The sequence below is a fragment of the Branchiostoma lanceolatum genome, chromosome 1 (genome assembly GCF_035083965.1).
Source record: "Branchiostoma lanceolatum isolate klBraLanc5 chromosome 1, klBraLanc5.hap2, whole genome shotgun sequence".
NCBI classification, from domain to species: Eukaryota; Metazoa; Chordata; class Leptocardii; order Amphioxiformes; family Branchiostomatidae; genus Branchiostoma; species Branchiostoma lanceolatum.
The window spans coordinates 7,184,046-7,211,067 of NC_089722.1; the positions used below are offsets into that span (position 1 = coordinate 7,184,046).

General features: G+C 42.6%; 3 protein-coding genes across 3 annotated transcripts; all 3 read right to left on the minus strand.

The window, feature by feature from the left end:
- Nucleotides 1-2,139: 2,139 nt before the first annotated feature.
- On the minus strand, nt 2,140-7,602 carry LOC136430723 (early endosome antigen 1-like). The gene has a single exon (XM_066421604.1). The coding sequence runs from the start codon at nt 7,598-7,600 to the stop codon at nt 2,345-2,347; it is 5,256 nt and encodes a 1,751-aa protein (XP_066277701.1). The 5' UTR covers nt 7,601-7,602; the 3' UTR covers nt 2,140-2,344.
- Nucleotides 7,601-10,270, minus strand: LOC136427050 (putative leucine-rich repeat-containing protein DDB_G0290503; the record flags this gene model as incomplete). The annotated part of the gene is made up of 1 exon (XM_066415805.1): nt 7,601-10,270. A coding segment is annotated over exon 1 (2,328 nt), but the record flags the coding sequence as incomplete, so codon positions are not given.
- Nucleotides 10,271-14,383: 4,113 nt separating this feature from the next.
- LOC136427140 (early endosome antigen 1-like) lies at nt 14,384-26,794 on the minus strand. The gene is made up of 4 exons (XM_066415928.1): nt 26,570-26,794; nt 20,567-21,988; nt 18,765-18,768; nt 14,384-17,931 (listed from the first exon to the last, which is right to left on the minus strand). Exons 2-4 carry the CDS (start codon nt 21,928-21,930, stop codon nt 14,875-14,877), a joined length of 4,425 nt encoding a protein of 1,474 aa, XP_066272025.1. The 5' UTR covers nt 21,931-21,988; nt 26,570-26,794; the 3' UTR covers nt 14,384-14,874.
- Nucleotides 26,795-27,022: the final 228 nt, after the last annotated feature.

The window sequence follows — 27,022 nt, forward strand, 5'->3', positions numbered from 1 at the left end:
TGGCTGTGCCCTGAATCCAAATATTGTCCCATGTTAATAATAAATCATTCATGAGCCCAAATAATCCATCATGTGCTAGTCAGGAGGAAACCATAAGATATGTTGGGTATGCAAACGTAATTGTTCTCGGTTTGTATGAAGGATTTGAAGGGAGAAATAGAACGTGTTGCTGCATCCCTTATCAAGTCAACTGTATCTGTAACTTTCCGCCATTTTGTCGTGCATCATTCTCGAGTCAACTTTCTCACACCGATTGATAGTTTGTCATTTTTGTGACTCTCACACAACCTTGACCTTCACACAACCTTTCCATTAATCCCCATGAAGTATTTTGCCTACGGCAATTAACAGTCTATTAATGAAGGACGTTAGAAAATTTAAGTTTACATCCGATCATTGATGTGTTATTATCATAACATGACCATTCTGTATACGATATGCATAACTCGAAGGCTTTAGAACTTGGTGGAATGTCACCGTAAATCAACTGCATCAGGTTGATATTCACGTCGCAGCTAGTACTTATGAGGTATTCTAAGAATGGCAAAATTGCTGGCGTGCATGGTCACATGTGACTTATCACCCCCTCCCCTTAATTCTTGGAACTGGCCATTCCACCAAGAGGGGTGTTTCAAAGTCAGTCAGTCGGTGTTGCACAAGGGGCAAAGTAAAACGGAGGATTTTGTTAGAGAGAAAGAAGACATACACAACTACATTTTGTTGTTGGGGAAATATTTTGGAAACTATCAACCCGACAAGATGCACGAGCATTGCCATATCAGTTCAAGCAGATGTATATACACGTCCAGCAGTGTGATATTATGGATTTTTGGATGATAGAACCTTATCTATTGCGATATATAGTTCAGGGGTGGAACTTGTCTGTTTGTGCTTATTTCTAAAGTTGTGATAACGTTGTCTGGAAACCATTCCTCTCAGGAAAACCGGTTCTCTCCAGCAAGCCACCGACTACTTTACCGGAGTGAATAAGTTGAAATTAAAATTAAAAAAAGAATATATGGATCTAATTCATGATTCAAGATAGTAAAAATAAATTAGATAACGATCAGTTACAAAACGGTACACAACAAATGTATTTTGTATAACGATATATTGATAACCACAACCACAGAAGGCAGAATATTTCAAACACATGACAGGATGTTATATATAGCCACAACTGTTTGTTATGAAAACTTGCATTGTCCTTTGTGCTTGTAAACCTTTAAAATCCCCGGGAAAAATAACAACACACCATAGAAATGCATAGGGATGACTGTAACGGAAATAAATCTTCAGAAAGGAACTGGACATACGGCCAAACCGACCCCGTCTTACAAAAAGGTAAACAAGAGAACTGCTCACAAACAAACCGACACCATACTTACAAAAAAGTTTGTAAAAGGATGCAAGCATGTAAACAAACCAATCTCTGAAATATGTTCTAACAAACCCTTCTACATATCTTTAAAGAGTAATAAAAGAATTGTCTAACATTGCTCTTGTAAAATGTAAGAAAATATACATACACCGTCTCCCTCAATTCTACAACTTTCAGTATCTGTCTCGGCTCCTGAAAAAACTCACCATTTATAAATTTATCTTTTTGTTTGTATGACATTCCAACATTTTGATTTGAGGAAAGGGTGTGAATGTTTCTACTATTGTTGAGAAATGAAATCTAGAAGCTACAATGTTGACACGAAATTTTGCCACGAAATCGTGGATCTTCACACCTTACCGCAGTAAGTCACATGTCAATCATTGCTGAAGACTGGTTATTGTACAGCATGTTATCATGATGTTAAATGCCGGTGTTCTGAGTCCTAAGCTATAAAACGTTACACGTTTGCCACGAAATCGTTGGTCTTCACACCTTACATCAGTAAGTCCTATGTCAATCATTGATGAAGACTGGTTATTTTACAACATACTATTATGTTAAAAGCCGGTGTTCTGAGACCTAAGCTCTAAAACGTTCCAATCACCTCGCATCCTGGCATAAAAACCCATACATTAAACAACAAGAATGTCTTAAGGATTAGCAATCATTATCATAACAAATGCCCGAGCCAATACAATACACCGAATAAAACAGCTATATCTATGAAGGCTGAAAAATACTTCGAATATCTCTATGGCATTAGGTTCTCATTTCTCTAATACAGTCTGAGCTGACCCATTGCTTCAAAGTCATTTGAAAAATTCTTATTTTTAAGTCATTGTTGATAACTGTGTGCCTCTTGAAGTTGACGTATAGCTGAACAATCCCTAAAGAAAGGTGTAGAACGCGTAGGCCTTAGGAATAGATAAAGTCCACTGACAGTTTTGAGACCTTATGGGTTCATGATCTCTGTACTGGGGTTTGTGTAAGTTCATTCTTGTCATTCCTCTCTGGAACTCTCCTCTCTGCTGCTTCGACTTGTCTAGTTTGAGTCCCCATTTTGATAAGATCTGACAGTTCTTGTTTCGCCTTGAGCACTGTGTCCTCGATCTTCTCTTTCTCGTCCAGCATCAGTGTCAGCTGCCATACCTTTTCTGACACGATATCCTTCAGCTCCTCCTTTTCCCTTTCCGACTCGTAGCTATCTTTTTGCATTTTCGCGACCTGTAATTGGAATTGTTTTGCTTTTCTTTCCGCCTGATCCTTGGTGTTTTCAAGGAACTTCACCTGTCGGGATAGATGGCGCTTTTCCTTACTAACACCAGCCAATTCATCCTCTGCTAGTGCTAGTTTCAGCTGAGTTGCTTGTAGACATTGCTCGACTTGGCTTCTCTCGGATTCCGCTAGCGCCCTTTCATTCTCCGCCTCCGCAAGTTTTTCCGTGAGGTCGCTAACTTCTCCCATCTTTTCTGTCAAGGATATCTGCAAGCTGTCCACTTTGTTTTCAAGCTTGGTAATACATTTTGCCCTGGTGCTGTCGCCTTCTGCAAGCTTTTTTTCCATTATGTGTTGCTGCTCCTTTTTGACATCGCTGACGGTTTTTGCGTAGTCCACTTCCCATGACCTTCGCCTGAGTTGTTCTTCCATATCCTTGCATCTTGTAGTGTATTCGTTCAGTTCCTCTGTAAGATTCTTTATCTCCAGCTCTTTGTCATTGATCTTTTTCTCTAACGTCAGGGTTTGGCTTTCTATTTCACTGATCTTTTCTTCTAGCTTTAGGTTTTGAGCCTTTATTTCCATCTCTTTTTTCTCCATTGCTACCAGCTGTGCTGTTGCTTCTTGGTATTTGTTCTCAATGACGACTTTCTCCTGCACCGTGTCACAAAGCTCGCTGTGCTTGTCCCTCATGCAATGTAGTTCTTCCACTTCTTTCTCCAATTCTGCGTTCCTCTTGACCAAATGGCGCTCTCTGTCTTCACATGCCTTTACTGTTGTCTCTAGCTCACTGCCGTAGTTGTTACATTGCCTTTCCAGTCGGAGGTTGTCGGTGCGGATGGATATGTTAGTGTCTTTCAATTCTTTCACCAACATTTTCAGCTTTTCCAATTCTAAAGGATTGTTGCCGACACTTTCCTTCAGCTGCTCTAATTCCCGTTTGAATCTACACCTGTCTTCTTCTGCATTTTGCTTAGACTTTTCCGCCTCTTTCAGTTTTCGTACAATATCATCTCTCTCGCCTTTCAATTCCTTTACCATCATTTCCTGCTCTGCTAATCTTGAAGTGGATCCGCTGACCCTACCTTGCATATCTTTTAATTCCAACTCCAACTTACACTTGTCCTTCTCTGCGTTTTGCTTCATCTTCTCTGTCTCTTTTAGCTTTTGAAGAAGATCATTCTTCTCACTCTTCAATTCTTTCACAAATGTTTCTTGCTCAGCCAATCTTGAAGTGGATCCGCTGACTCTACCTTGCATTTCTTTCAATTCCAACTCCAACTTACACTTGTCCCTCTCTGCGTTTTGCTTTATCTTCTCTGCCTCTTTTAGCGTTTGAAGAAGATCATCTTTCTCGCCCTTCAGTTCTTTCACAAATGTTTCTTGCTCAGCCAATCTTGAAGTGGATGTACTGACCCTTTCTTGCAGCTCCTCCAATTTCGACTTAACAGTGCTGTACGCGGTACATTGCCTTTCCAATCGAAGGTTGTCGGTGCGGATGGAAATGTTGGTGTCTTCCAATTCTTTAACGAACAACTTTAGCCTTTCCAATTCCGAAGCAGAGCCACTGACCCTGTCTTGTAACTCCTTCAATTCCGATCTCAACTTACACTTGTCATCCTCTGCATCTTGTTTTGACCTCTCTGACCTTCGTAGTTTCCCTTCGAGCTCTTCTCTCATGCTCTTCATGGACGCTTCTGTTGCCACGAGTGCTTGTTTGTCTTTCTCCTTCTCTGTCTTCATCTCGTCGACTAACTTGAGATTGTGATGAAACTTGTCTTGTAGCTCCTTCAATTCTGATCTCAACTTACACTTGTCATTCTCTGCATCTTGTTTCGACTTCTCTGACCCTTTCAGTTTTTGAGCAATCTCATTCTTCTCGTTCTTCAATTCTTTTACCAATATTTCTTGCTCAGTCAATCTTGAAGCGGATTTGCTGACCCTTTCTTTCAATTCCTTCAATTCCTGTTCTAACTTACATTTGTCATTCTCGGCATTTTTGTTGGACTCTTCGACTTCTTTCAATTTTTGGACAACGTCACTTTTTGAACATTGTGTTTGAGTGAGCCTTGTTTCGATCATATGTAGTTTCCCTTCGAGCTCTTCTCTCATGCTCTTCATCGATGCTTCTGCTTGTTCCAATCGTATTTTGTCTTCCTGCTTCTCTGTCTTCATCTCCTCGACCAACTTAAGATTCTGATTGAGCTTGTCTTCAACACTTTTGTACCTTGTATCAGCTTCCTCTGCCTCTCTGGCATTATCTTCCAGCTCCTGTTTGACTTTGCTGATGGTACTTTCTCTCTCCTTGATTCTCTGCTCTAACTTAGAATTCTTGGTCTTGAACGCGTTCAGAGTTGCCTCAACTTTCCTTAGTCTCTGCACCTCTATTTCTAGGGTTAACCTCTCCTGATATATGTTATCAGAGATGGCTGACATCTTCTTGTACTTTTCCACCGCCTTTTGGGCGTTTTCTCTCAGCTCCTCTTTGAGTTTGGTGATGGTGCTTTCTCTTTCTTTGATCCTCTTCTCTAACATGTAGTTCTTGGTCTCCATATCTTTCAGTTGTCTCTCCTTTTCCTTTAGTTCTTGAACTTCTGTTTCCAGGGCTGCCTTTTCTTGGTATACATTATCTAAGGTGGCTGATATCTTCTCGTACCTTTCCTCTGCCTTTCTGGCATTAACTTCCATTTCCTGTCTGACTTCGGTGATGGTACTTTCTCTGTCCTGGATCGTTTGCTCTAACATGGAATTTGTGGTCTCCAACCTGGCGATGGTTGTCTCTACTTCCTTCAGTCTCCGGACCTCTAGTTCCCAGGTTAACTTCTCCTGGTAAATGTTATCCAAGAGGGCTGACATCTTCCTGTACCTTTCCTCCGCTTTTTGAGCATTTTCTTTCAGCTCCTGATTGAGTTTCGTGATGGTTCCTTCCCTGCCATCCTGCTCGGATGCAAGTTTGTGTTTGACTTCTTGCACCTGCGACTCTGAAAGCTGTAGTTCAAGGCGCGTCTGATTGAGTGCACTTTCCAAAGTCCTGTACTGTTCAGATAACGTTTCTGTTTCTTCTTCCTTCTTTGTGAGCTCCTCTGTGATCTTTGTAATGTCGCTGTCCTTCTCCTTAATTTCCTGATGGAGCTTGAGGTTTTCACTTTGGATTTCGGCAATGTTTGTATCTCTTTCCGTCAGTTGTATTTGCAATTGCTGCACTTTTGATACGCTCTCTTCTTTTTCTTTGGTCACACTCTCGACAATTGCACAGATGCTTTCGTGCTTTTCTTTCAAGAGAGTGTGGGCTTCTATCCCGAGTTGCAGTTTGTCACTCTCTTTCTGCCAGGCTTGCTCCTTCTGTTCACAGCTCTTCACCGCTAATTCTCGTTCATTTGTTTGCTTCTCGCATTCACGGTGAAGACGAAGGTTTTCTGAGCGCGATTTTATGAGCGTTTCTTTGAGCTCCTCTATCATTCTTTTGAGCCTGTCGGATTCCAACTCCGATTCAGCATTTTCCTGCTGGTTGATTATTTTGGTTCCCTTCTCCCTGCTTTCTTGTTGTTTCCCGAGCTTGATGTTATCTCGTTTGATGGCAGCAAAACTGCTTTCCATTTCTTTAAGTTGAGTTTGTAATTGTTCAACTTTCATCTTGCTGTGCTCGTTTTCTTGGGCAAGGACTACTGCACACATGTTTGCCAGCATTCTCTTATGCTCAAAATTATTTTCAACGAAGTTCTCTACATTCTGACTCGGTTTCTTCCGTTCGTGTTGACTGTCTTCCCCGCTCTTAACTACTGAGGCCAGCTCCTTAGTCAGTTTCTCGCACTTGCTCTGGAGGTGTAGGTTCTCGGAACGCATTTCTATGTGACGGTCCTTGAGGTCTTGTACCATTCGTCTAAGCTTATCGGTCTCCAACTCGCATTCTGACACTTTTTCCTGCGATTGTTTTAAACTGCGTTTAAATGACGTCTCCACATTGACAGTATCCACCAAGGTTTCTGCATCTTGTATTGTTGTATTCATCGCCGTCTCATGTGTCTTCGACTTCAGGATTTCTGTGGATTTCTCTTCCGTCATCGTTGGTACAATTTCACGCCCCTTGTCAGGCCGGTTCTTCAGGAGAGGATGTTCTTTTGTTAGTTTCTGTAGCCTGTCCCTCTCCTCCTTCAAATCTCGTACGCTGCTCTCGTGGCTCTGAATGGTTGAGACGAGCTTCTGGCATTCTCTTTGCAGACGGAGGTTTTCTGACCGGATTGCAAGATGGCTTTCCTTGAGCTCTTGAACAAACTTTGATCCTTTTCCTGTCTCAAAGTCAGATGTATGCAGTTCTTCTTTCAACTTATGGAGATTAAGCTTGAGCTGACTTATCTCCTCGTTTGCATTTTCATGCTTCTGACGGAGGTCTTCATTATCGGCGATTGCTCGTGCGAGATTCTGTTTAGTCACCTGTAGCTCTAGTTCTGTCTGCATGGATTCAGTTGTAAGTATCGACATGTGTGGCGCTTTTTCTGCTACATCTACTGACTGCGTGGAGTCGAGAATTAATTCCAAACGGCAGATCTCCTTCTTTAACACATCTACTCGTCTTTCAGCCTCCTGACGCAACATCTTCTGCCTAGTGACTTCCAGCTCGACTCTTTTCTTCCCCTGATCCAAGTCAGTAATCGCCCCCCATAGGTTCTCCTTTATTGTCTTTAGATCTGTTGTCCCGATCTCTTTTGTTATCATGGCACCCTTGCCGTTGTCTCGTTGAAGACGCTGTGCTATGCTCACTACATCTTCTTTTAAGCTCCTGTTTTCGGCCTGCAACAAACTCATGTGGTCGGTACTCTGCTGTAACTGTTGCGAGTGCATGTCACATTGCAGCTGAAGATTTCTCCTTTCCTCGTCCAGCTTTTTGATGTGATCGGAGTGTAGGTCAGCATAGGTGCCCTTGTGGTGTCGTACCGTCGGTTCTGAATTCTGTAGTTCAATACGCGTCTGACTGAATGCATTCTCTGAAGATTTGTACACCATCTCTTCTTTTGTCTTCTCCGTTAGTTCTTCTGTAGTCTTGACAATTGCTCTATCTTTCTCCCCTATTTGCTGATGTAGATCAAGGTTGATGCTTTCCATATTTGCTTCCATCTCCTTCTGCTGTATTTTTGTTTTGCTTTGCTCTCTCTTCTTGTCCATATTCTCTGCGATTATCTTGTCATACTTTTCCCCAGAAGGGGCCTGCTCCGCCACTTGTAGCCTTAGTTGCTCGATCTCTTTCTTCCAGATTTGTTCCTTCTCTTTGTAGGTCTTAAGAACTCCAGCAATCTCTTTGGTCTGCTTCTCGCATTTACTCTGGAGGCTAAGGTTCTCTGAGCGCATTTTGATGTGACTATCCTTCAGTTCCTGTACGATTCTTCTAAGCTTGTCGGTCTCTAGCTCGGATGTAAATGCTTTGTCTTGCATCTCGTGTAGACTACGAAGTTCTTCCATAGCAACGTCCTTGGTTTTCATGTCTTGAATTACCAGGCCTCCTGTTGCAGGGACGCTTGCCGCTTTCTTTACTTCTTCTTTTAGGCCGCTATTTTCATCTTGCAGCTGTCTCAGTTTATCTTCACTTTGTTGTAGCAGTTGGGATTGCATTTTACATTCAAGTAGTAAATTTCTTCGTTCTTCGTCCAACTTTTCCACTTGCTCATTGGCACCTTTAAGAAGCCTGTTTGCCTCACGTAACTTTGACTCCAGGGCATTTGTATAGTCTAACGTACCACGTCCGGTCTCCTGGCTCTCTGTTTCCGGATCCTCTTTACACTTCATCAGTTCATCACTGACAATCATCTCAGACAGGTGACCTAATTCTTTATGAGAGTTGTCGCTATTGCGAGCGTTGTTCTGGAGTTCGGCATTTTTTCTGTACTGGGTCAGTTCAAGTTCAAATCTCGCGTGGGCCTGTTGTAGTTGCTTCTTTTCGGTAAGTACTTTCTGAAGCTCTTCCTTCGTCTTCTGTAGCAATCCATCTTCCCGTTTCATCTTATTTGTGAGGGTTTGTAGTGATCTATTTTCGTCTTGCGTTTCTGTTAGCTGTGCTTTAAGCTTGTTGATTTCCTCTTTGTAGCGTTGGGCGGCCTTGGCATGTTCTTCCTCCACCTCAGATATGTTCCACCTGTTTTGATTTACGTCTGTCCTCTGGTTATTTCTGACATGGAGGTTCGACTCCTCCTTGTTCTCCATGTTGTTGTTCTGTTCATCGTCCGATGCAGCTAGAGATGAAGAAGACCTGGAGCGCATCAGTGTTCGGTTGTGCTGTATGCGCTCGCGAGAGCGGCTGATGTGTCGAGTAACGCGCGGGCTACTTTCGCCAAGCTGCTCTTTATGTGAGCAGTCTGCTTCAGACAGAGACATCAATGATTGGGCTCGATGTATTGGTCCATTTTGATTCACGTCTGTACTACGACTGCGTCTGGTATTGAGGTATATCCCGTCTTCTGATTTGTCGATGTTTTGTTCATCGTCGGATTCTGCAAGAGACGAGGCAGATCTAGCGCGCATCAGCCTCCGACTGTGCTCTATCACACGCTCCCGAGAGCGACTCAAACGGTGAACGACAGGTGAGTTACAGATACCCTGCTGCTCACCGTTCTGATTGTATGTGGCTTCCGCTCTGTTACCTCTCTGTTCGTGTAGGTAGCCTTCTTCGGAAAGGGACGCCAATGATCGTGCTCGCTGTATTGGTCGATTGTGATTTTCACCTGTGCCATAATTACGACTGGGATGGATATACATCAGTTCCTCTGATTGATCAATATTCTGTTCGCCCTCTACTTGAGCGAGGGACGAGGCAGAACTAGTACGCATCAAACCTCGGCTGCGTTTTATGCGCTCTCGAGCACGGCTTATGTGACGGCCGAGTCGCGAGTTACAGTCACCCATTTGTTCTTCCTGAGTCTCGTTACACCAGTCTTCTGGAAGAGGGGTCAACGACTGGCCATGACCAGGTGACTGAGACACCTGATTTGCACGGTGACTATGCTTGGCTTCTTTTGACCACCCTATATTCAGGCGTCGTCTGATCATTGAAGCTACAGAAGAGGGGGAAAGTGACACACCTGATTTGCCAGGATATGGCGGTGGTGGTACCCCAGGGCCAGTACCCTCGAGGTCGTTAAAGTCCAGTTGACGTCCATCGTGTTCCCCATTTCTCATTGGAGACTGTGTTCTTTCTGGAGAGCGCGCTGCCTGTTTGAGATCTCCGTTTTCGCTGGATTTTGTGTTAGGCTTTGACCCCGATGGACCAGCTAAGGATGAATCTGGCGTCTTGATTCTCTTGTCCGCCACATTGGTGGATTTCTTTCGCTTACTGCGAATCATGCCGTTATTTCGTATTACGACGCATGATCGCAAAACCTACGCAATGATTTCACCGGTTGGCTGAAATGTCCCGTCCCGAGAGAGTCAAGTAGATTTCCTGAAACAGCCCTTCAGAGAGAAACAGAGAGAAAGTGGCATTTGTCACCTCACTCCTGTTGACACTTTGCAGCGCGTCTTACGCAGGTGGCGTCCTCTGGCATATAACGCGTCCACAGCTCCTTAGGCTAGAACTGGCCTCCTTTCCCCTTGTAAAACAGGTTCCTTATTTTGCATAAATACCGATTTATGTCTGCTTCAAGATGTTCAGAGCCTTCTTGGAAGGCTTCCAAACCTCAAAACAAAAGACGAAGTCATCCTTGTATAAGCTCAAGAAATCCTTGTATCAGCTCAAGAAATATCGCATGAAAGCATACAGCTTACAAGGCCGGAAACATCTGTCTTATTGAGTAAAAGTGCCGTTTGACATTTTATGGACAGACATAACCAGGCAAAATGACAAATATTAAATTGAATGCAGTTAACTGTTTTCGCAAGTCATAGCTTTTGGTCAACGCAAGCCGAGTCGTACCCGCACTCTTATTTTATGGATCTGGTGGGATCATTCATGTACTCATAATTTGTACCTCTTGAAGTAAGTGGCCGATGAGCCGGGGTTTAATGCCCTTTCAAAATGACAGCAACCTTGGCAAATTGAGGTTTAGAGTGCCAACAGGTAGACCCAGATTCGAACCCCCGACCTTGTTACCTAGCAACGATACAGGTGGCGGAAACACAGCAGAGCACGATGACAGCGATATACATACTCGTACTTGATGAATGTGTATCATTAACACAAATGTCGGAACAGCATTTCTAAATGTCTAGAATGAGCAGTCTCTCGGATATGGATATAACTTGAGTCTCTAAATCTGATATAATTACCCCAAAAACAAAAGAAAAAAAACCTTTAACCTTTGAAGCCCAAAGGAGTGCACTGATGAGTCTGCTCGAAAGCATGTAGCCAATATGCACTGACGTTTAAAGCAAGACAGCATCATTGACAAGTCAAGTCATCAAAATATACTAGTTTACAGAAATCGTTCCAACTATTTTCTTTCAGCACATGAGAGACGCATATGTAATCGCGTTAATGATTGCAACCAAAAAGGGGGTTTCAAAGCTACAAGACCTCAAAGTACGAAACTACAAGTACCATTGTGAAGCTCCGATTAGAGTAAACGGGCTAATAACCATGCCAGTGATGCGTGTCGTAAACGCTTTAGCAACCATGTGTCTATGTTCTTCCTATCACGTACAAGAAAGGTGGTATTACTGTCTTTCCGATGGCACCGAGGTCTTCTAAAGAGGGTGAAATATAGCTAACCCGGGTGCATAACCTTTATCAACATTAGGAGGGTCCAATTTGAGCTGAAACGACCTAACAGGATCCTTTTTAAGAAGGTGCATTAACGTTAATTACACTAGAGTTAAGAGCCAATCAATAGAAAAGCCCTGGTCTCACAAGTACTAATTAGTTTTAGTACGATCACTGGGTGTGTGATCTTTATCTGCGACAAATAGGTATCTTCTAAGCAACCTTTAGTACTCATTGCGTATACATGTAGATTTCTTACAAACATATGGTAATCCCGACCCCATCTGTTAAACAACAAGTTTATGACGTAATGATGAATATCGCAATTTATTACATGCGTTTTAGATAAATTGTGATTATGCATATCTTTTGAGGACGGTCTATTCTGAACTAGTACAGGTATCTGTCGTTGTTCTTGTTGTTGGAGGGCCATTATTACAGCAATGATGACCTCAAAATTTCTGTATGAAATCAGTGTCATTTATTAATCCATATGCCATGCGCTGTGTTCTTGTCCTTACTATATATATATAAACACTGCAGGCCGTATATTGTATGTGTATCAGTCCTGCTTGTAAAATACTAGATATAGTGATCTTTGTGACAAGATGGTGCAAACTATATCTACACACTAAAGGTTAGGCACATGCACGCTCTACGTTTGACGCCTACCTCCACACTTACTGAGGGCTAGAATAGTAGGCCTCCGCCCTAATAATATATCCCATAAGGCCATAACAATGCATGGGGTACGTTGATGAAGGTTAGACATCCAGGTAATAAGATACGCCAAAAATAATTACTCAAGCAACTGGATAAGATTTTGAAACAGTCAGACGTTTCAGACAGTATCCACTGTCTTTCGTCAGTGACTAACGATAGGACTGAGAACACCAGGTTTTATACCAAAACTCTGAATAGATATGTTAATTAGGTAAAGACAATTTAGGATGTCTTGAAGTAGTCTTTAAAAAGAAGATTAATTCAAGACAAAGTTTATGCCAATAGTTCAATTAGCCACTGTTGTTCTAGTACAGTAACTAAATGTTGCCACCACTCTGAAAGTCTCTAAACCCCCTTCTAGCAACATCACCCGGGAAGAACAAACTGCGCTCAAGGATTTGGCCACTAATCAAGACATAGTGATCCTTCCCGCGGACAAGGGCAGATGCACAGTAGTCTTAGACAGAGAACAGTATGACAGAAAAGTTCAAGACCTATTAGGGGACAAAGACACGTACAGGCCCTTGAAAAAGAACCCCACAAACAAGTTCAAAAAGGAAATCCATAAAGCTCTCGAGAAATTGAAAGATGACGAGTTTCTGGACCAGGCCACCTATTTCAAGCTCAATCCCAATACAGAACAACCCCCAGCATTCTACGGCCTTCCCAAAATCCACAAACCCGGTGTCCCTCTACGACCCATAGTATCCGGTATAGGATCTGTCACTTATAACCTAGCAGGCTATCTGGCTAAGATCTTGGGACCGTTGGTGGGAAAGTCTCAACACCATGTACAGAATAGTGCAGACTTCGTCCAAAAAATCAAAGACATCACTGTAGCAGAAGATGAAATCATCACTTCATATGATGTGTGCTCGCTTTTCACTTGCATACCCCCTAAGGAGGCAGTATCAGTAGTTAGGGAAGCCTTGGAGGCCGACGACACACTTGCAGATAGAACCAAACTCTCCGTGGACCACATATGTGAACTGCTAGACCTCTGCCTAGGGTGCACTTATTTCACTTACAAACAACAATTTTTCCAGCAAGTGCACGGCTGTGCTATGGGATCACCGGTATCGCCCATTGTTGTGAACCTGTATATGGAGAAGTTTGAGAACAAAGCCCTCAGTACTTTCAATGGCCCTCCCCCAGCAAACTGGTTTCGCTATGTAGACGACACTTGGTGTAGGCTAAAGAAGAGAGTAGCTGATGACTTCTTTGACCATATTAACCAGGTAGATGACAACATCAAGTTCACACAGGAGTCGTGTCAAAACAACATGCTCCCCTTCTTAGACACCAAAACCATCATAGAGAAGGATGGCAACCTTCAGTTCGAAGTGTACAGGAAACCGACCCACACTGATCAATATCTGGCCTTTGATTCCCATCACCCTTTGGAACACAAACTAGCAGTGATTAAAACTCTCTTCCATCGAGCAGACAATGTCATTACCTCAGACGAAGCAAAAACAGAAGAACACAGACATCTCCGTGTGGCTTTAGCCAAGTGTGGCTACCAAAATTGGACCTTCAACAAGGCCCTCAAACCTTCTGACCAGTCTAAGAAAACACTCAAGTGCAGACCATTGACCAACAAAAACAAGGTCAACATTACCATTCCCTACGTCCAAGGAGTATCGGAAAAACTCAGACGTATCTTCCAAAACTTCAACATTGCCATTAACTTCAAACCTCACTCAACTCTCAGACAGAAACTAGTCCATCCAAAAGACAGGCCTGAAAAAGGCATCAAAGCCAATGTCATCTACAAACTGAAATGTGAGGAACCGAACTGCAATAACATGTACATTGGGGAGACAAGTCGACCACTAAAAGAAAGGTACAAGGAACATTGCAGAAAGAGCGCTAACCGCTACTCCTCTGCCATTTACCACCATCTAAAACACAACCAGGGACACTCATTCAATTTCGAATCCACGGACATCCTAGATCGTGAAGAACGCTGGTTCGAACGGGGAATTAGAGAAGCAATATATGAGAGGATGTACAACCCCGCCCTCAACAGGAAAGGGGGTCTACGCGTTCAACTTTCAGGCACCTGGGATAATGCACTGCCCCCCACCCCCCAGCCCCGGACAAGCAACATTTAGTTACTGTACTAGAACAACAGTGGCTAATTGAACTATTGGCATAAACTTTGTCTTGAATTAATCTTCTTTTTAAAGACTACTTCAAGACATCCTAAATTGTCTTTACCTAATTAACATATCTATTCAGAGTTTTGGTATAAAACCTGGTGTTCTCAGTCCTATCGTTAGTCACTGACGAAAGACAGTGGATACTGTCTGAAACGTCTGACTGTTTCAAAATCTTATCCAGTTGCTTGAGTAATTATTTTTGGCGTAATGCATGGGGTGTTGAAACAAACCCCAAAGGTGAGCTATATACAACCAAACAACCAGTCCAATGACCTAACAAGCAAGCAAATCACCACCAAATGCACCTTTTCTGGTTCTCAATACAACAATTCATGTAAATATGATCACATTTACCATCATAGCGTTGTGTAAGATCATATGTTAAACGACATGTGTGAACTTTGATAGTCTCTCCAAATCCTTTACAAAGGGTGCAATAAACATTGTAATCTCTATGAATAACCTACTCCGTACAGCCTTGAGAAAAGCCAATACCAGATGATCTAATTCATCCAGCTAGCGCCAATTTTATCATTTCTCCCCTGAGAATTGTTATTTTCTAACGTTATGGACAGGTGATTGCTGCCATGCGCCAACTCTTGCCAGCCGTAACTGCAGTCCTAATTGCAACAGGTGTCATGCCGAGTTGCATGGGTCGGTGACCTAACACCTGTTTTTCAAGGTCCCCATTTTATCCATTCTCCTTAGTCCGTACCATTATGACCTTTGTAATCGTCAAACGATTTAATCAAATTGCTGTATTTCATTTGTAGACTTTGAAGCTTATCTAAGGCGACCTGGCTACCAGATTCCTGTTTCGTGTAGTCTTTCTTGTCTTTGGGTATCCCAACTAGCACTTCGACACTTTCCACTACTTGCTGTTGCTCGTCGTGACTTCGCACCAGTTGATCAGGATTGTTATAGGTGTCAATGTCTTTGGTGGGACATTCTTGGCCAGAGTCCAATGTTGACGGTATGCTACCTGCATCTCTTATGCTGCTTTCATCTATATGCTCCAGATGAAGACGTGTCTGACTGAGTTTACTTTCTGAATCACTGTATTGTCCACGCGTCTTTCTTGTAACTTCTGCATTGTCCTTTAGTTGTTCTGTGATTGTTTGATTGACCTTGACAATTTCAATGTCCTTCACCTTTGTTTGCTCATGTAGCTGCAAATTTTTGCTCTCCATTTCCTTCAGCTGTCTGCACAATTGTAGCACGTCTGACTGGCTTTGCTCTTTCTCCTTGACCGTAGTCTCCATAACTGCACTCATTTTCTCATACTTTTTCTTCAGGAGATTATGGTCCTCTACTAGGAGCTTCCAGTCTCGTTCCATCTCTTCGCGGGTCTTACCTGTGGCATTTTTTTGCTCGTGAAGCTTCATATTCTTGCTTTCCATCTCCTTTAGTTGTCTGCACAACTGTAGCACGTCTGACTTGCTTTGCTCTTTCTCCTTGACCGTAGTCTCCATAACAGCACTCATCCTTTCATACTTTTTCTTCAGGAGATTATGGTCCTCTGTCAGGAGCTCCCAGGCCCGTTCCCTCTCTTCGTGGGTCTTACCTGCTGCCTTTGTTTGCTCATGTCGCTTTAGATTCTTGCTCTCCACTTCCTCCAGTCTACCCAACTGTTGCACCTTTGATTCGATTTGCTCTTTCTCCTTGACTGTAGTCTCCATAACTGCACTCATCTTCTCGTATTCTTTCTTCAGAAGGTTGTGATCCTCAACCAGGAGCTTCCAGGCTTGTTCCATCTCTTCGTGGGTCTTACCTGCCGCCTTTGTTTGCTCATTAAGCAGCAGATTCTTGCTCTCAATTTCCTTCAGCTGTCTGCACAACTCCTGTATATTTGACTCGCTTTGCTCTTTCTCTTTGACCATAGTCTCCACATCTACCCTCATCTTCTCATACTTTTTCTTCAAGATATCATGGTCCTCTACTAGGAGCTTCCAGTCTCGTTCCATCTGATCGTTGGTCTTTCCTGCTGCATTTATTTTCTCATTAAGCTTCATTTCCATTTCCTTCAGCTGTCTGTACAACTGTTGCACCTTTGATTCGCTTTGCTCTCTCTCCTTGACCGTAGTCTCCATATCTGCACTCATCCTCTCATACTTTTCCTTCAAGAGATTATGGCCCTCTGTCAGGAGCTCCCAGGCCCGTTCCTTCTCTTCGTTTGTCTTACATGCCGCCGTTATATCTCTTGTCTGTTTTTCGCATTGGCTCCGCAAGCGAAGGTTCTCGGAGCGCACTTCGATGAGAATGCCCTTGAGCTCTGCAACTATTCGTTTGAGCTCGTCGTTTTCCAGCTTTACTGCAGATGCTTCATTTTGCATTCGTTGTAAGTTGCATAGCTCCTCAGTGGCTATATCCTTGTTTTGCGTCTCTTGAATGACCAAGTCCGCAGAACACGCCTTGTCCACCATGCTAGTTGCTGCTGCTGTTGTAACCTCCACTTCTTTTGATCTGCTATTTTTGGGTTGCAACAGATTCATGCCATCTTTACACTGTTGTAATGTACGGACTTGCTGAAGTAGATTTCTCTTCTCTTCGTACAACTTCTTGACCTGCTCATTTGCGTCTTGAAGATGTTTGTTTGCCTCACGTAACTGTGACTCCAGAACACCTGTGTAATCTAACTGACCTTTGACCGTGCTCGACAAAGTGCCCAATTCCAACATCTTCTGCTTTATTGCTGATGTGTACGCCACCGTATCCAACAGCTGACTCCCCCCACTTGTCAACTTGGCTTCGTAGTCACTGAGGGGTGTCTTAATTTCATTAACCTTCTGCTCTAAATCATTTGTGTTTCCATGACGTTGTGTATGGGACTGGCCAATTTCTCTGGCTATAGCTCTGTGCAATGGAACATGTTGTTCTTGGATGTCATGTTTGATCGTCTCCTTGTCCAGGTTACTGCTTCTAAGCTTTCCTGGGTCTGTTGGGTTTACGATCACTTTTGTTTCTTGGATCTCTGCTTTAAGATGTTTCATGGCTTTCTCTGATTCTTGATGTGATTTAGTCTTTAGTTTGACATCTTGGTCCTGGTTTTGTTGTCTTGGAGACGAGGCAGACCCAGTTACCAGCTTCCGACCTTGTTTTAGTTTTTCACGAAAGCTAAGTGTATGATGGGCTACAGGAGAGCTCCCTCGTTTCTCTCTATTTTTAGTGCGTGTTGTTGCAGCTTTGTTGTTCTTGCTATGTTGCCGGTCTTTTTGTATGTGACCTGCTTGGTATAGATTAGTCAATGATCCCGCTCGTTGTATTGGTCTATTTTGTTGTATGTCTACCTGATGAATAGTCCTTGGTTGGGAATATGACTTGGTCTTAGTCTCTGAATTATCGTTATTGCGTTCATTCTCTTCAACGTTTGTGTACGATTCAGCTCGAGACGAGGCAGAACTAGGGCGAAACAATTGTCTGCCATGTTTTAAGCGTTCCCTCAAGCGACTTATATGCTGAGTGACCTGCGGTTTACTCTCACCCACCTGTGCTTTATTCTTGACTTCCCCAAGTGTCTGCGTGCGTGTCATTGCCGAGGGAACTGGTTGAGACAGACGACTTGCGTGTTGACTATACCTGGTCTCTGTAGATGACCCAAGAGACAGGCGTCGTCCACTCATAGGCACAGACATGGTGGAAAGTTGCGCACCTGGTACACCGGGGTAAGGTGGTGGTGGCGCCGCCGGCCTAGTACCCTGGAACTCATTAAAGCTCCATTCCATCATTTTACTGGGTGACTGACAATCATATGTCTGCCGTACCTGTGACATGAGTTACTCGTTGTTCCTCGCACTCAAAACAAAATCTCTAGCTTGGCACAGCAGGGATACAATTTGCCAGCTCCAGTTGATTCTTGGTTCAGTGTAGCGTCTTAAGTTATGGAAGAGGCTACCTCTTATTATACAGAGCTTGGTTTACTTAGTAAATTCCTTAGACACAAAGGCTGGGTGTACACCTTGCTGAACAGGTTTCATGTTTTCCATAAAAGGGCATCGTAGGTCCACTGAGTGGTTAAAGTTTTTTTTGGGGAAGACTCTTAGATGTAATCATTCCTGTTGTGTGGATGTAATTGCACATTTTGTTTAAGCCGCTCACAGCTCATTTGGACAAAAGTCTCCATACAATGGCTGATGTTTCTGTGCTTGATGTAATAGTGGAATGTGGAGGGTTAAGCAATGATTTCAAAACAGTGCACTTTAAACTTAAAGAAAAAGAGGAAAATCCTCCTGGGGTCATTAACCTTACAAATGTTACAGTCCCTAAATTAAGTATGCTGGACCAAACCATTTACCAAGAAAGTTGTGTTTTTTAAAACTATTTTTATCACTTTTTACACCGTGCTTTGTACTCAATACTACAATCATTATGTCAAAGGAATCATAGTGTTCCAAACTATTAAGCTGGCATAAAGTGTTGACCCCCAAAAGAAACATTGGTAAGAATCCAAGCCCAGTGTTTGATCTAATATTTTTCTTGGCATATGGCAGATACCAACTGTTTTTGAAATAATGGCAGCTGGAAGCGTTACGGACATTTGAAATGCGACAAAGAAATGCGACAAAGTAGTTGGCTACAAGTACCGCCATCGTCGTACGTGTCTGCATGATGAGAAGATATGGAAATGTGTTAAAGAGGCAATCCATATCATATCGCATATCAAGTATTATATTTGACATTCTGCATACACCCATGTTCATGTCAATCAAGTTTTTGATTTCCACCTTACTTAGATATGTTCTTGGTACCATCCTTAATAAGGGATAAGAGTGTATGCAATTTCTTCAAAGTATGATATACTTTAGGTGTGTACATTTATGCGAGGACATGGTCTAATATCAACAAGAAATATCAATAGATAAAGATCTTCTTTTTTAGGTTTGTCAACCTTATCTTTGCAATACTACAATGCTTATCCAAATGCCCAAGGTATCTGTCCCGGTACAAAAGCTATAACTAGTATAAGTAACTTTCCAATGCGTTGATATACCAAATTAAAGCAGTCAATCGTTTTGTCCTTGCCGACCACTGGCATGCAATACTTGTCACGTTTGAAACAACCACAACGAGTGCAAGCTATGCAATGACTGGTGAACCACAAACATGCACTTAATGTAGCAAATCAAAGGAACAGCTGGTTACACTTCCTGTGCTTTCACCACAACAATGTAGATGTGGATTCGAGCAAGGGAATCTGCTCTCTCAATGTATGGGCTTACGAATCATTATACCACTAGAATTAAGCATTGAATTTCTTTCTATCTAAATGATACTTCATCACATACATTTCGTATCCATCCCCATCATTGTAAATAGTCATGTGGGGGCATCTCCTGTTCCAAAAAATCTATTACAAGGTTTCAAGAAAATGCGAAGGATGTAAAAAATACTCCGGCTCTCATCGTAACTAGACTTGAAAGGGGATTAACTTCAACAATGACTTGACAGGACGAAACCACAGGAAACACAACCTTCAAGTTGGTACCCCTAACCTTAGTAGCCGAAGATTTCGATATCGTATAAAACTTGCACAGTGAAAGGGCTTTACGATGAATGCTAATCAAGAAGCTAAAATCGTGACTACAGAGATCACTTTGGCCTGTTGACTTTGTGACTTGTTTGTACAGCCAAGCATATCGGTTACCCTCTGGAGAATCTATGAAATGCGTGCCTTCAAAGCAACAGATTTCGCCGCCGTCCGTAGAAATGCGGTGGCCAGAAGGTAAGAATGCTACCAGCAATAACAAAGCCAACTATTCCAGAAACGCACCCCCTGCGCGAGGCTTTGTTTACGTTTTGCACGGCCTGACACGCTCATCCCATTTATCAGCCATTTTGACCTCTGAAGTTCCCGGCATTCCAAGCGCTCAGGGTGACCCAGGATCACATACTGTTCGTGAGGTGTTATGGGACGATGCATAGTGTAGTGTTATGTTCGTTGCTGCTGCTCGCAACGCTAACACATGGTACAACTCAAATTTAAGGCTTCATGACTTAACTGCTACAAGATACGTAACCACGACCTGTTGTCTTAAAGCCCAAAGACAAGGTCTGCATACAGGACTGATTATGAAGATATCATAACAGTCCAGTCTACATGCACCAAATATTGACCACTATTGCTATGAATCTACGAAATTAGACGATAAGATGAAAAGCTATTATATATTGTTGGTGAAAACAATGTGTGATTGCACAAAACGTTGAGATAATAACAGAATCTCAACATATAATGTCACAATAACAACAAACAATCACGTGAGGCATCTAGTATAATGGAGGATCATAGGCAAGAGAAGGCAAAGAATCGATGCTGATAATCAGCACAACAAAGACTTACATACATAACACCTAAATGATCAAATAGCTTTAGATCTGAAAGACAAGAACATCTCTCACCTTTGTATGGTCTCGCGATTCTTCTTCTGCACTTCGTTTAGCTCCAGCTCCAGCTCTCCCTTCTCCTTCATCACCTTGTCACACTGCTCCTTGGCGTGCCTCAGTCGAGGAGCCACTGTCTTCTCCACTTGGTCAATGGCCATCTTCAGCTTCATGTACTCTTCTTCCATCGTCTTTATCTTATTCTGTGTTTCTTCCTCCTTTGCTTTCTCTAACTCGCTTTCCTCCACATCGGTCTTCACCTTCTGCTGCTCGTCCTTTAAGTGTTCTTGCTGACTCCTGAATTTGTCCTGTTCTGCTCTGCTGTTTTCCTGCTCTGCTTTCATATTTTGGTTGTCTGCCGACAATCGGTCAATTTGTACATTTCGTTCGCCCAGTTCACTCTTTAACCTACTAATCTCTTCCTCCAGTAGGGTGATCTTTGTAGAGGATTCTTTGTTTTCTTTCAAAAGTCTGTCTTCCTCAATGGACCATTCGTACTTCATCCTTTTCAAATCTTTTATTTCATCCTCGAGCTTTGCTATTTTTCTTCCCGACTCCTCTCTCTCCAACTCAATGGCCTTGGCGAAGTTCTTTGTCTTGGCGGCCAGCTCTCTGTTTTGTTGCTGAACGGCTCGAAGCTTATCGATGTGAATAGCCACGTTTTCTTTATTCTTCTCAATATCGTTCTTCTGAGCTGCATGTTGATCTTCCAGTTTCTTCTTCTCTGCAATCAGCTTCTCCATCTGCCTCCTGGCCTCACCAAGTGCAGAGTCTGAATGTGTCAAGACGTCGATCTGTTTTCTTAAGAAACTGTTTTCCTCTTCCAAGATTTTCATCCTGTCCATATGCGCAGCAAGTTTGTTGTTCAATCCTCTAAGGGCAAAAGCTGGCTTTACCAGGTTAATCTCCTCTGGTTGAGGTGACCCGTCGAATACCCCGTCCTCTCCTGTGATGATTTCATCAATCATTTCTCCGTCAGCGGTTGTTTTCGTGCGGGACCTACTCTTACTTCGGCTTCGCCTTTTCTCGTAGGCCGAAGACCCTGCCGACAGGCCTTCCCCAAACCTCCTCCCGGTGCCATCAGAATCCCCGCCAAACCCTTTATCAGCAAAACTGTTTGCCTTGTCGTAGAATTTCGTGTAGCTGAAGGTTCGCTCCCTCGTCCCGTTCCCGTAAGTGGGAGGGCTGGCGTATCCATTGTGATAAGCCCTCGGCGGAGACTGAGACTGTGCCCGGTAGTTTTTCGAACCCGTGCCGGGTGTGCCCTTATTCCTGAAGGAGGAATACGTCCGTCGCGACCGTCTTTGGTATGATGAGGATTCCTCAGACCTCAGCCTGGAACGGGAGGACTCCGAACTCTCGTACTTTTCGTAGTACTGCATGATGTCGTCCCCTGCAGCCTATCGCTCCACTGGTGGCCAACGGTCCTCTGCTACACAACTGAAAGGAAAAGCGGCATGAGGCGAGGGTCTCTTAGCATGAGAAAACACATGTAGGGCTGCCGACAGTCACAATTCAGCCTTGTTGGCGGCCGATGATGTCAGACTACATAGAAACAGATTGTAGGATGTAGGTCAGGAAAAGGTCTCAGATGGGATGTTTCAGGCAGTAATTTTGTGATTACCTAGTGATAGATCCCTGTATCGCTCTCAGTTTTTTGTACGGGCTTTTGTGTACTGTTGTCGCCAAACCAATAATGATGGATCTCTCGGATCTTTGTAAGGGGGCGGGTCATCATTTTGTGACCTTAAGTCACGTAGTGTTAAACCTGACAGTGTCCTTAAAGAGAATGTCCCCTGGCGGTAACTCACGTATAGCGCAACGATAATGATAGACTTACTTAGTAATACGTATACTGATATATTATGTAAGGTGCAAGACTCTGGCATAACACAAACATCTGTGATTTCTTTCTAAAATATTGACATTTCCATTCAGAAAAGTCTACTTTAGTGACAACATATAGGCTACTACGTTCTTTAACTTACTGATTCTTCTAGATAATCACGGTTTACTATTACGAGTTTTGAAGTCTCCGTACTCTACAATTAGACTTGTTACGTGTTTCTAATTTCAGGTTTGATATCGTTGACATTTGCAGCACAATGAAATCATTGGAAAGGACAAATGCCAAATAAAGGAGAGTCTACTAGTAAATCAAAACACTTTCCCCAAGTCCACACCACATGTAGAACTGCAGATACTTTCGTTTTTCGTTTGTCATATTTACAATCCCATTATTTATTTCCTGCGTGGTATCATCACACGCACGTTTTTAGGGTAAGAACGCCACAGCTATTTGCATGTATGTCATGTGTAAGATATAAATTGTAAAGACAGAAGACATGATGAATGAGGACGACTCACGGAGAGTAATGTACGAATCTGTTACGCACGTTGCCCCTTTGTACAACACGTTGTTTTCAAACTGTAGCCTTCTATACATCGGTATTCGTCCTTTGCTGAGGGCTTTGTCAAAGCTGAACCCGTTTACTGTAAATAACCCGAAATAGTTTAACGTAAAGCTGGTTGAATGTCAGGGGTTGACTTCTAACGGAGTTTATGTAACAGACGTGCTAAAGTGTTGCCATTGCACAATCTTATCTTTGCGTTGTATGATCGATTAATTGTAGATGTCTTAATTTTTTACTGCTCTCACCTTCCTTAAAAATTCTACGTCTTTCGTCATTCGGTCTTGAAGTCACATCTGAGAATGTGGTATAACAATACCTGCAGAGCAGAGTGAACGTACAGCAATTTACGTGTAGTTTTGTATTTGCTTCCATAATGTTCTCTGGTGTTTCTATAATATTCTATGGTGTTTCTATAATCTTCTATATGTGAGCGTCCCTTCTTAGAAACCCTAAAATTCTTAATTACCCACTTCATCCTTTAACACACTTCTAATGCCACTTACACTTCTAGTGCCCTACGGCGGAACATGTACACCAGCTACACAGCGTGCTGTGTATCAAAACAGATGATCCATCTACAGTACATAATATATAGATTATGTAAGGGTTATTTTCTACGAGTTGTCTCGGGAGATCTATGTCATTGTCCGCCTGTCTTGGGTTAGCGCGTGAGCTGACTTCTAGCAAAAGAAGGAACCTGAGAAAACAGGACCCTAAGATCTCGAAAATGACCCTTTGTCATTGACAATATATATCATCAAAAACCAACGACAAATTCCTGTTAAAAACTTTACAACGGTGAGGATCATAGGAAACTTTCTTTTTATAAACATGTGAATATACTACAACAATGACGATCTGAAATCTAACTCGTCCAAACTTAAGCTAGATAGCTTCTGGCCTTTTCATGTTGACCTTTGACATCTACATGTTACAGTCTATGCGGACTGTTTAATAATAGGCTCTTTTATCTGACATTTAGCCAAGCGAAGAACCCCCAAGTAAATCATTCTTCATAAAGTTACGGATATTTAGAGGCACGTAAATTCGTGTGTCCCCAATACAAATGGCCAGTACTTTAGTATTAGTAGAAATAGATACTTGTATCGTCTTCGTCGTCGTTGATACGAACAGCAGGACAATATTGAGAGTGACATTGAGCTGTAGGTCATGTCCTTGAGAGGATAAACGTATCCATGACGCATGTACGTTTAGGTGATTGAATGATATCTTGTACATGAAAAAAAAGATTGAAAACTAATAGCAATGCCTAATACATACATGAATTGATGAGTAATGAGCTGTTAATAAAAGGAGCCTTGTATGCAGGTCATGTATATTTTAGATGATCGACATCATAGGTTACGATTTCTTTACATGTCAGTACATCATGTTGGAATCTTGGAGCAGAAGAGTTTTCTTCTTTTAGGTAAATGCATTCCTACAAATAATGAATTAGCATTCAGTTTATTAGGGCTAGGGATTTGTTTGTTTGCTCACACAGTCAAATTATGACCCTCAATGTTTGCATATTCTTTCATATTTTGATATTGTGAACTCAATATCTGTTCATCCAGAAGAATATCTGTTTATCTTCGTCAATATTCACGTTACCATCAAACTGCAAAATGTAGTTGATCTAATCCTTGGAATCATGCATCAGGCAATAGGTATCTTATCCCAGAATGTCCTGATATACACTGTCAATTTCATATTCACGATAATACTCAACTTATAAGCATCATATTTACTTATGGCAAGTAGTAGTGGACAACCTCAAGTCAACCGTACACGTACTATTTACTTTTGATATGTTAGATGTCTGTACATCGATCGCAGATACGTAGTGTGTATTACACAACATACACGGGTTCCAATAATGGATATTGAGTGTTGCCTAAAGCAGCGCATTATTATGGAGATCTTATCAAGGACGTTATAACAGTTTCACAAACACCTTGGGTTGGGCCAAATAATGACAGTGGGAGTGGTGGGTTCTTCCCATCGACATACCTCACGTACAAGGGAATGACCGCTATTGTTATGCCACATGTCATCCCTAGCGTCTCGTGTGGGATATGTATATATAAATATATATACATGTTTACCTTACATTGTTTGTGTGATGATTATCTGTTGACAGCTATTTGATGGAAGCAAAAATAATGCTTTGGGCAATGTTGCCTTCAGCTGTACCAACGACTGATCGAGGGTGTAAATACCTCACACATGTGAGTAATAGTGTTCATAAATCGATTACATGTAACTATTGTAAGGTATTCTTGACAATGCCGGTCTTCACTGTTCGCTATGTGTTCTTCTGATGGCCAATGAACGGACACTGGTGACGACATGCCCTGATACATGTACACATGCGTCATGACTTGTGACTGCACCAGTGTAGACCTTGATATCAATAACAACATTGAGAATGTACTCACACACGGCCATCACAACTTTCCTTATTCAGAAGTTACTTCTCAATTGTCCGATCTTGTGTTAAGTATTTTTGACTGCCCTCTCAGGGACTTGTCAATGTTTATGTGTTTATGCCAGCACCCCCCACCCCCACTTTTACTCGAATGACCTCGACAGCAACTACCAACAAACGTTCCCTTCTACAGATGCATTTCAATACGGACATGGTTCGTGGACATTAGGGTGCAACTTCTATTGAACGTGACTGACAGAGTTTATACAGTAGACGGGCGTGTGTCCTACGGATCTTTCGTACTGTGTCTTTCTTTCGCTGTTAAAGCTCTTTGCGCATGGTTGACACAGATGAATGGGACACAGATTTAACCTAACGTATACCTACGGATGGGCAACACACACACGTACCTAGGACACTTACCTTGTTAATACCTCCAGCTACATATCAGGAAAGGGCAAACCTGCCTGCCGTGTGCGTGATCATGACGATCTGTGATTATGGGTACGTGCACAGAAATGGGCTTGGTACGGGCTCACCCACGGTAAGCCAGTTTGACCCCTGGTTTTGTGAGTGTCCGCCCGCAGGGTACGGTGATGGAACACGAAATTAGACAGCTCCATTCGTGCCGCTACCTGGCCAGCGATATTTACATGTTGGTGTTCCCAACAACAAAAACAAGACACTTGCTCACCGTGGCAGTGAATATATCTGGGGGGGGGGTGTTTACGCTGGGTTGTGACGACACAAAAAAAGGAAAAAGTTTCTTTCAAGGCCTTTTTATGACAAAATCCTTCGGCTAAATCAATGGAGTCAATACCTCACATGTAGTCACAGGTCAGTTCAACTTATTATTGGGACTGCAAATAAAACAAACACAACGACAGCAATTACTAGTACTACATGTAAACATCAATGACAGCACACCGCGCAGGGCACGTCTTTGATCAGTCTCACTATCTCAGAGATATCTCGATTTGTTCAGGTTTAATTTGGCGTTGACAGGCTTATTAATATCAATAAGCCTGTTTAGGTAAACGCCCCCTACACCCACTACACTGTACTTGGCCCTTAAGTCCACAGCGGATAAAGATTACACCATTTACAGTTTTCTTGTTATGCTGTCAATCTGATGATAAAGTACTGGATATATTTCTGATCTAATTATAGGTTTACCTTCTTCACCCTGAGCACAGCTTCAGATGGGATGTTGCAGCCACTGGTCAGGTCGGCGCTTTGCAAACGTGACCAAGTCCACTGTGGTCTCTACAGATTTGTCTCTAGACGTCCAGTGTGAGCTATCTACTGGACATTGCCGGTGGGCATCATCTTCAGGTTGCGGCGTTACTAACGCTTGTAACCTCACGTGTGAACTTGGAAGCCAGCCAGGAAAAACCGTCCTTGTGACGTCACAACTGTCACCAAGTAACAAACACGCCTTTCATCATTTGCAATGTCACGTGGTGCGAAAGGTCAGGCTCTCCCCATGTATGGTTAATCAGTGCGGTAAACAGACTTTGAGAGAAAGTCATTTTGTATTCGTACCGCGAAGATGACTTTTACAAAGCGTCAGTTTGTCATGAGTGAAGTTCTCATGATACACTTATACTTACTTTCCTACATTAAAAA

What these genes read in the sequence shown, in the direction of transcription:
- LOC136430723 (XM_066421604.1), bottom strand. Translation starts at nt 7,600, where the DNA reads ATGGTGTACAAATCTTCAGAGAATGCATTCAGTCAGACGCGTATTGAA.
- LOC136427140 (XM_066415928.1), bottom strand. Translation starts at nt 21,930, where the DNA reads ATGCAGTACTACGAAAAGTACGAGAGTTCGGAGTCCTCCCGTTCCAGG.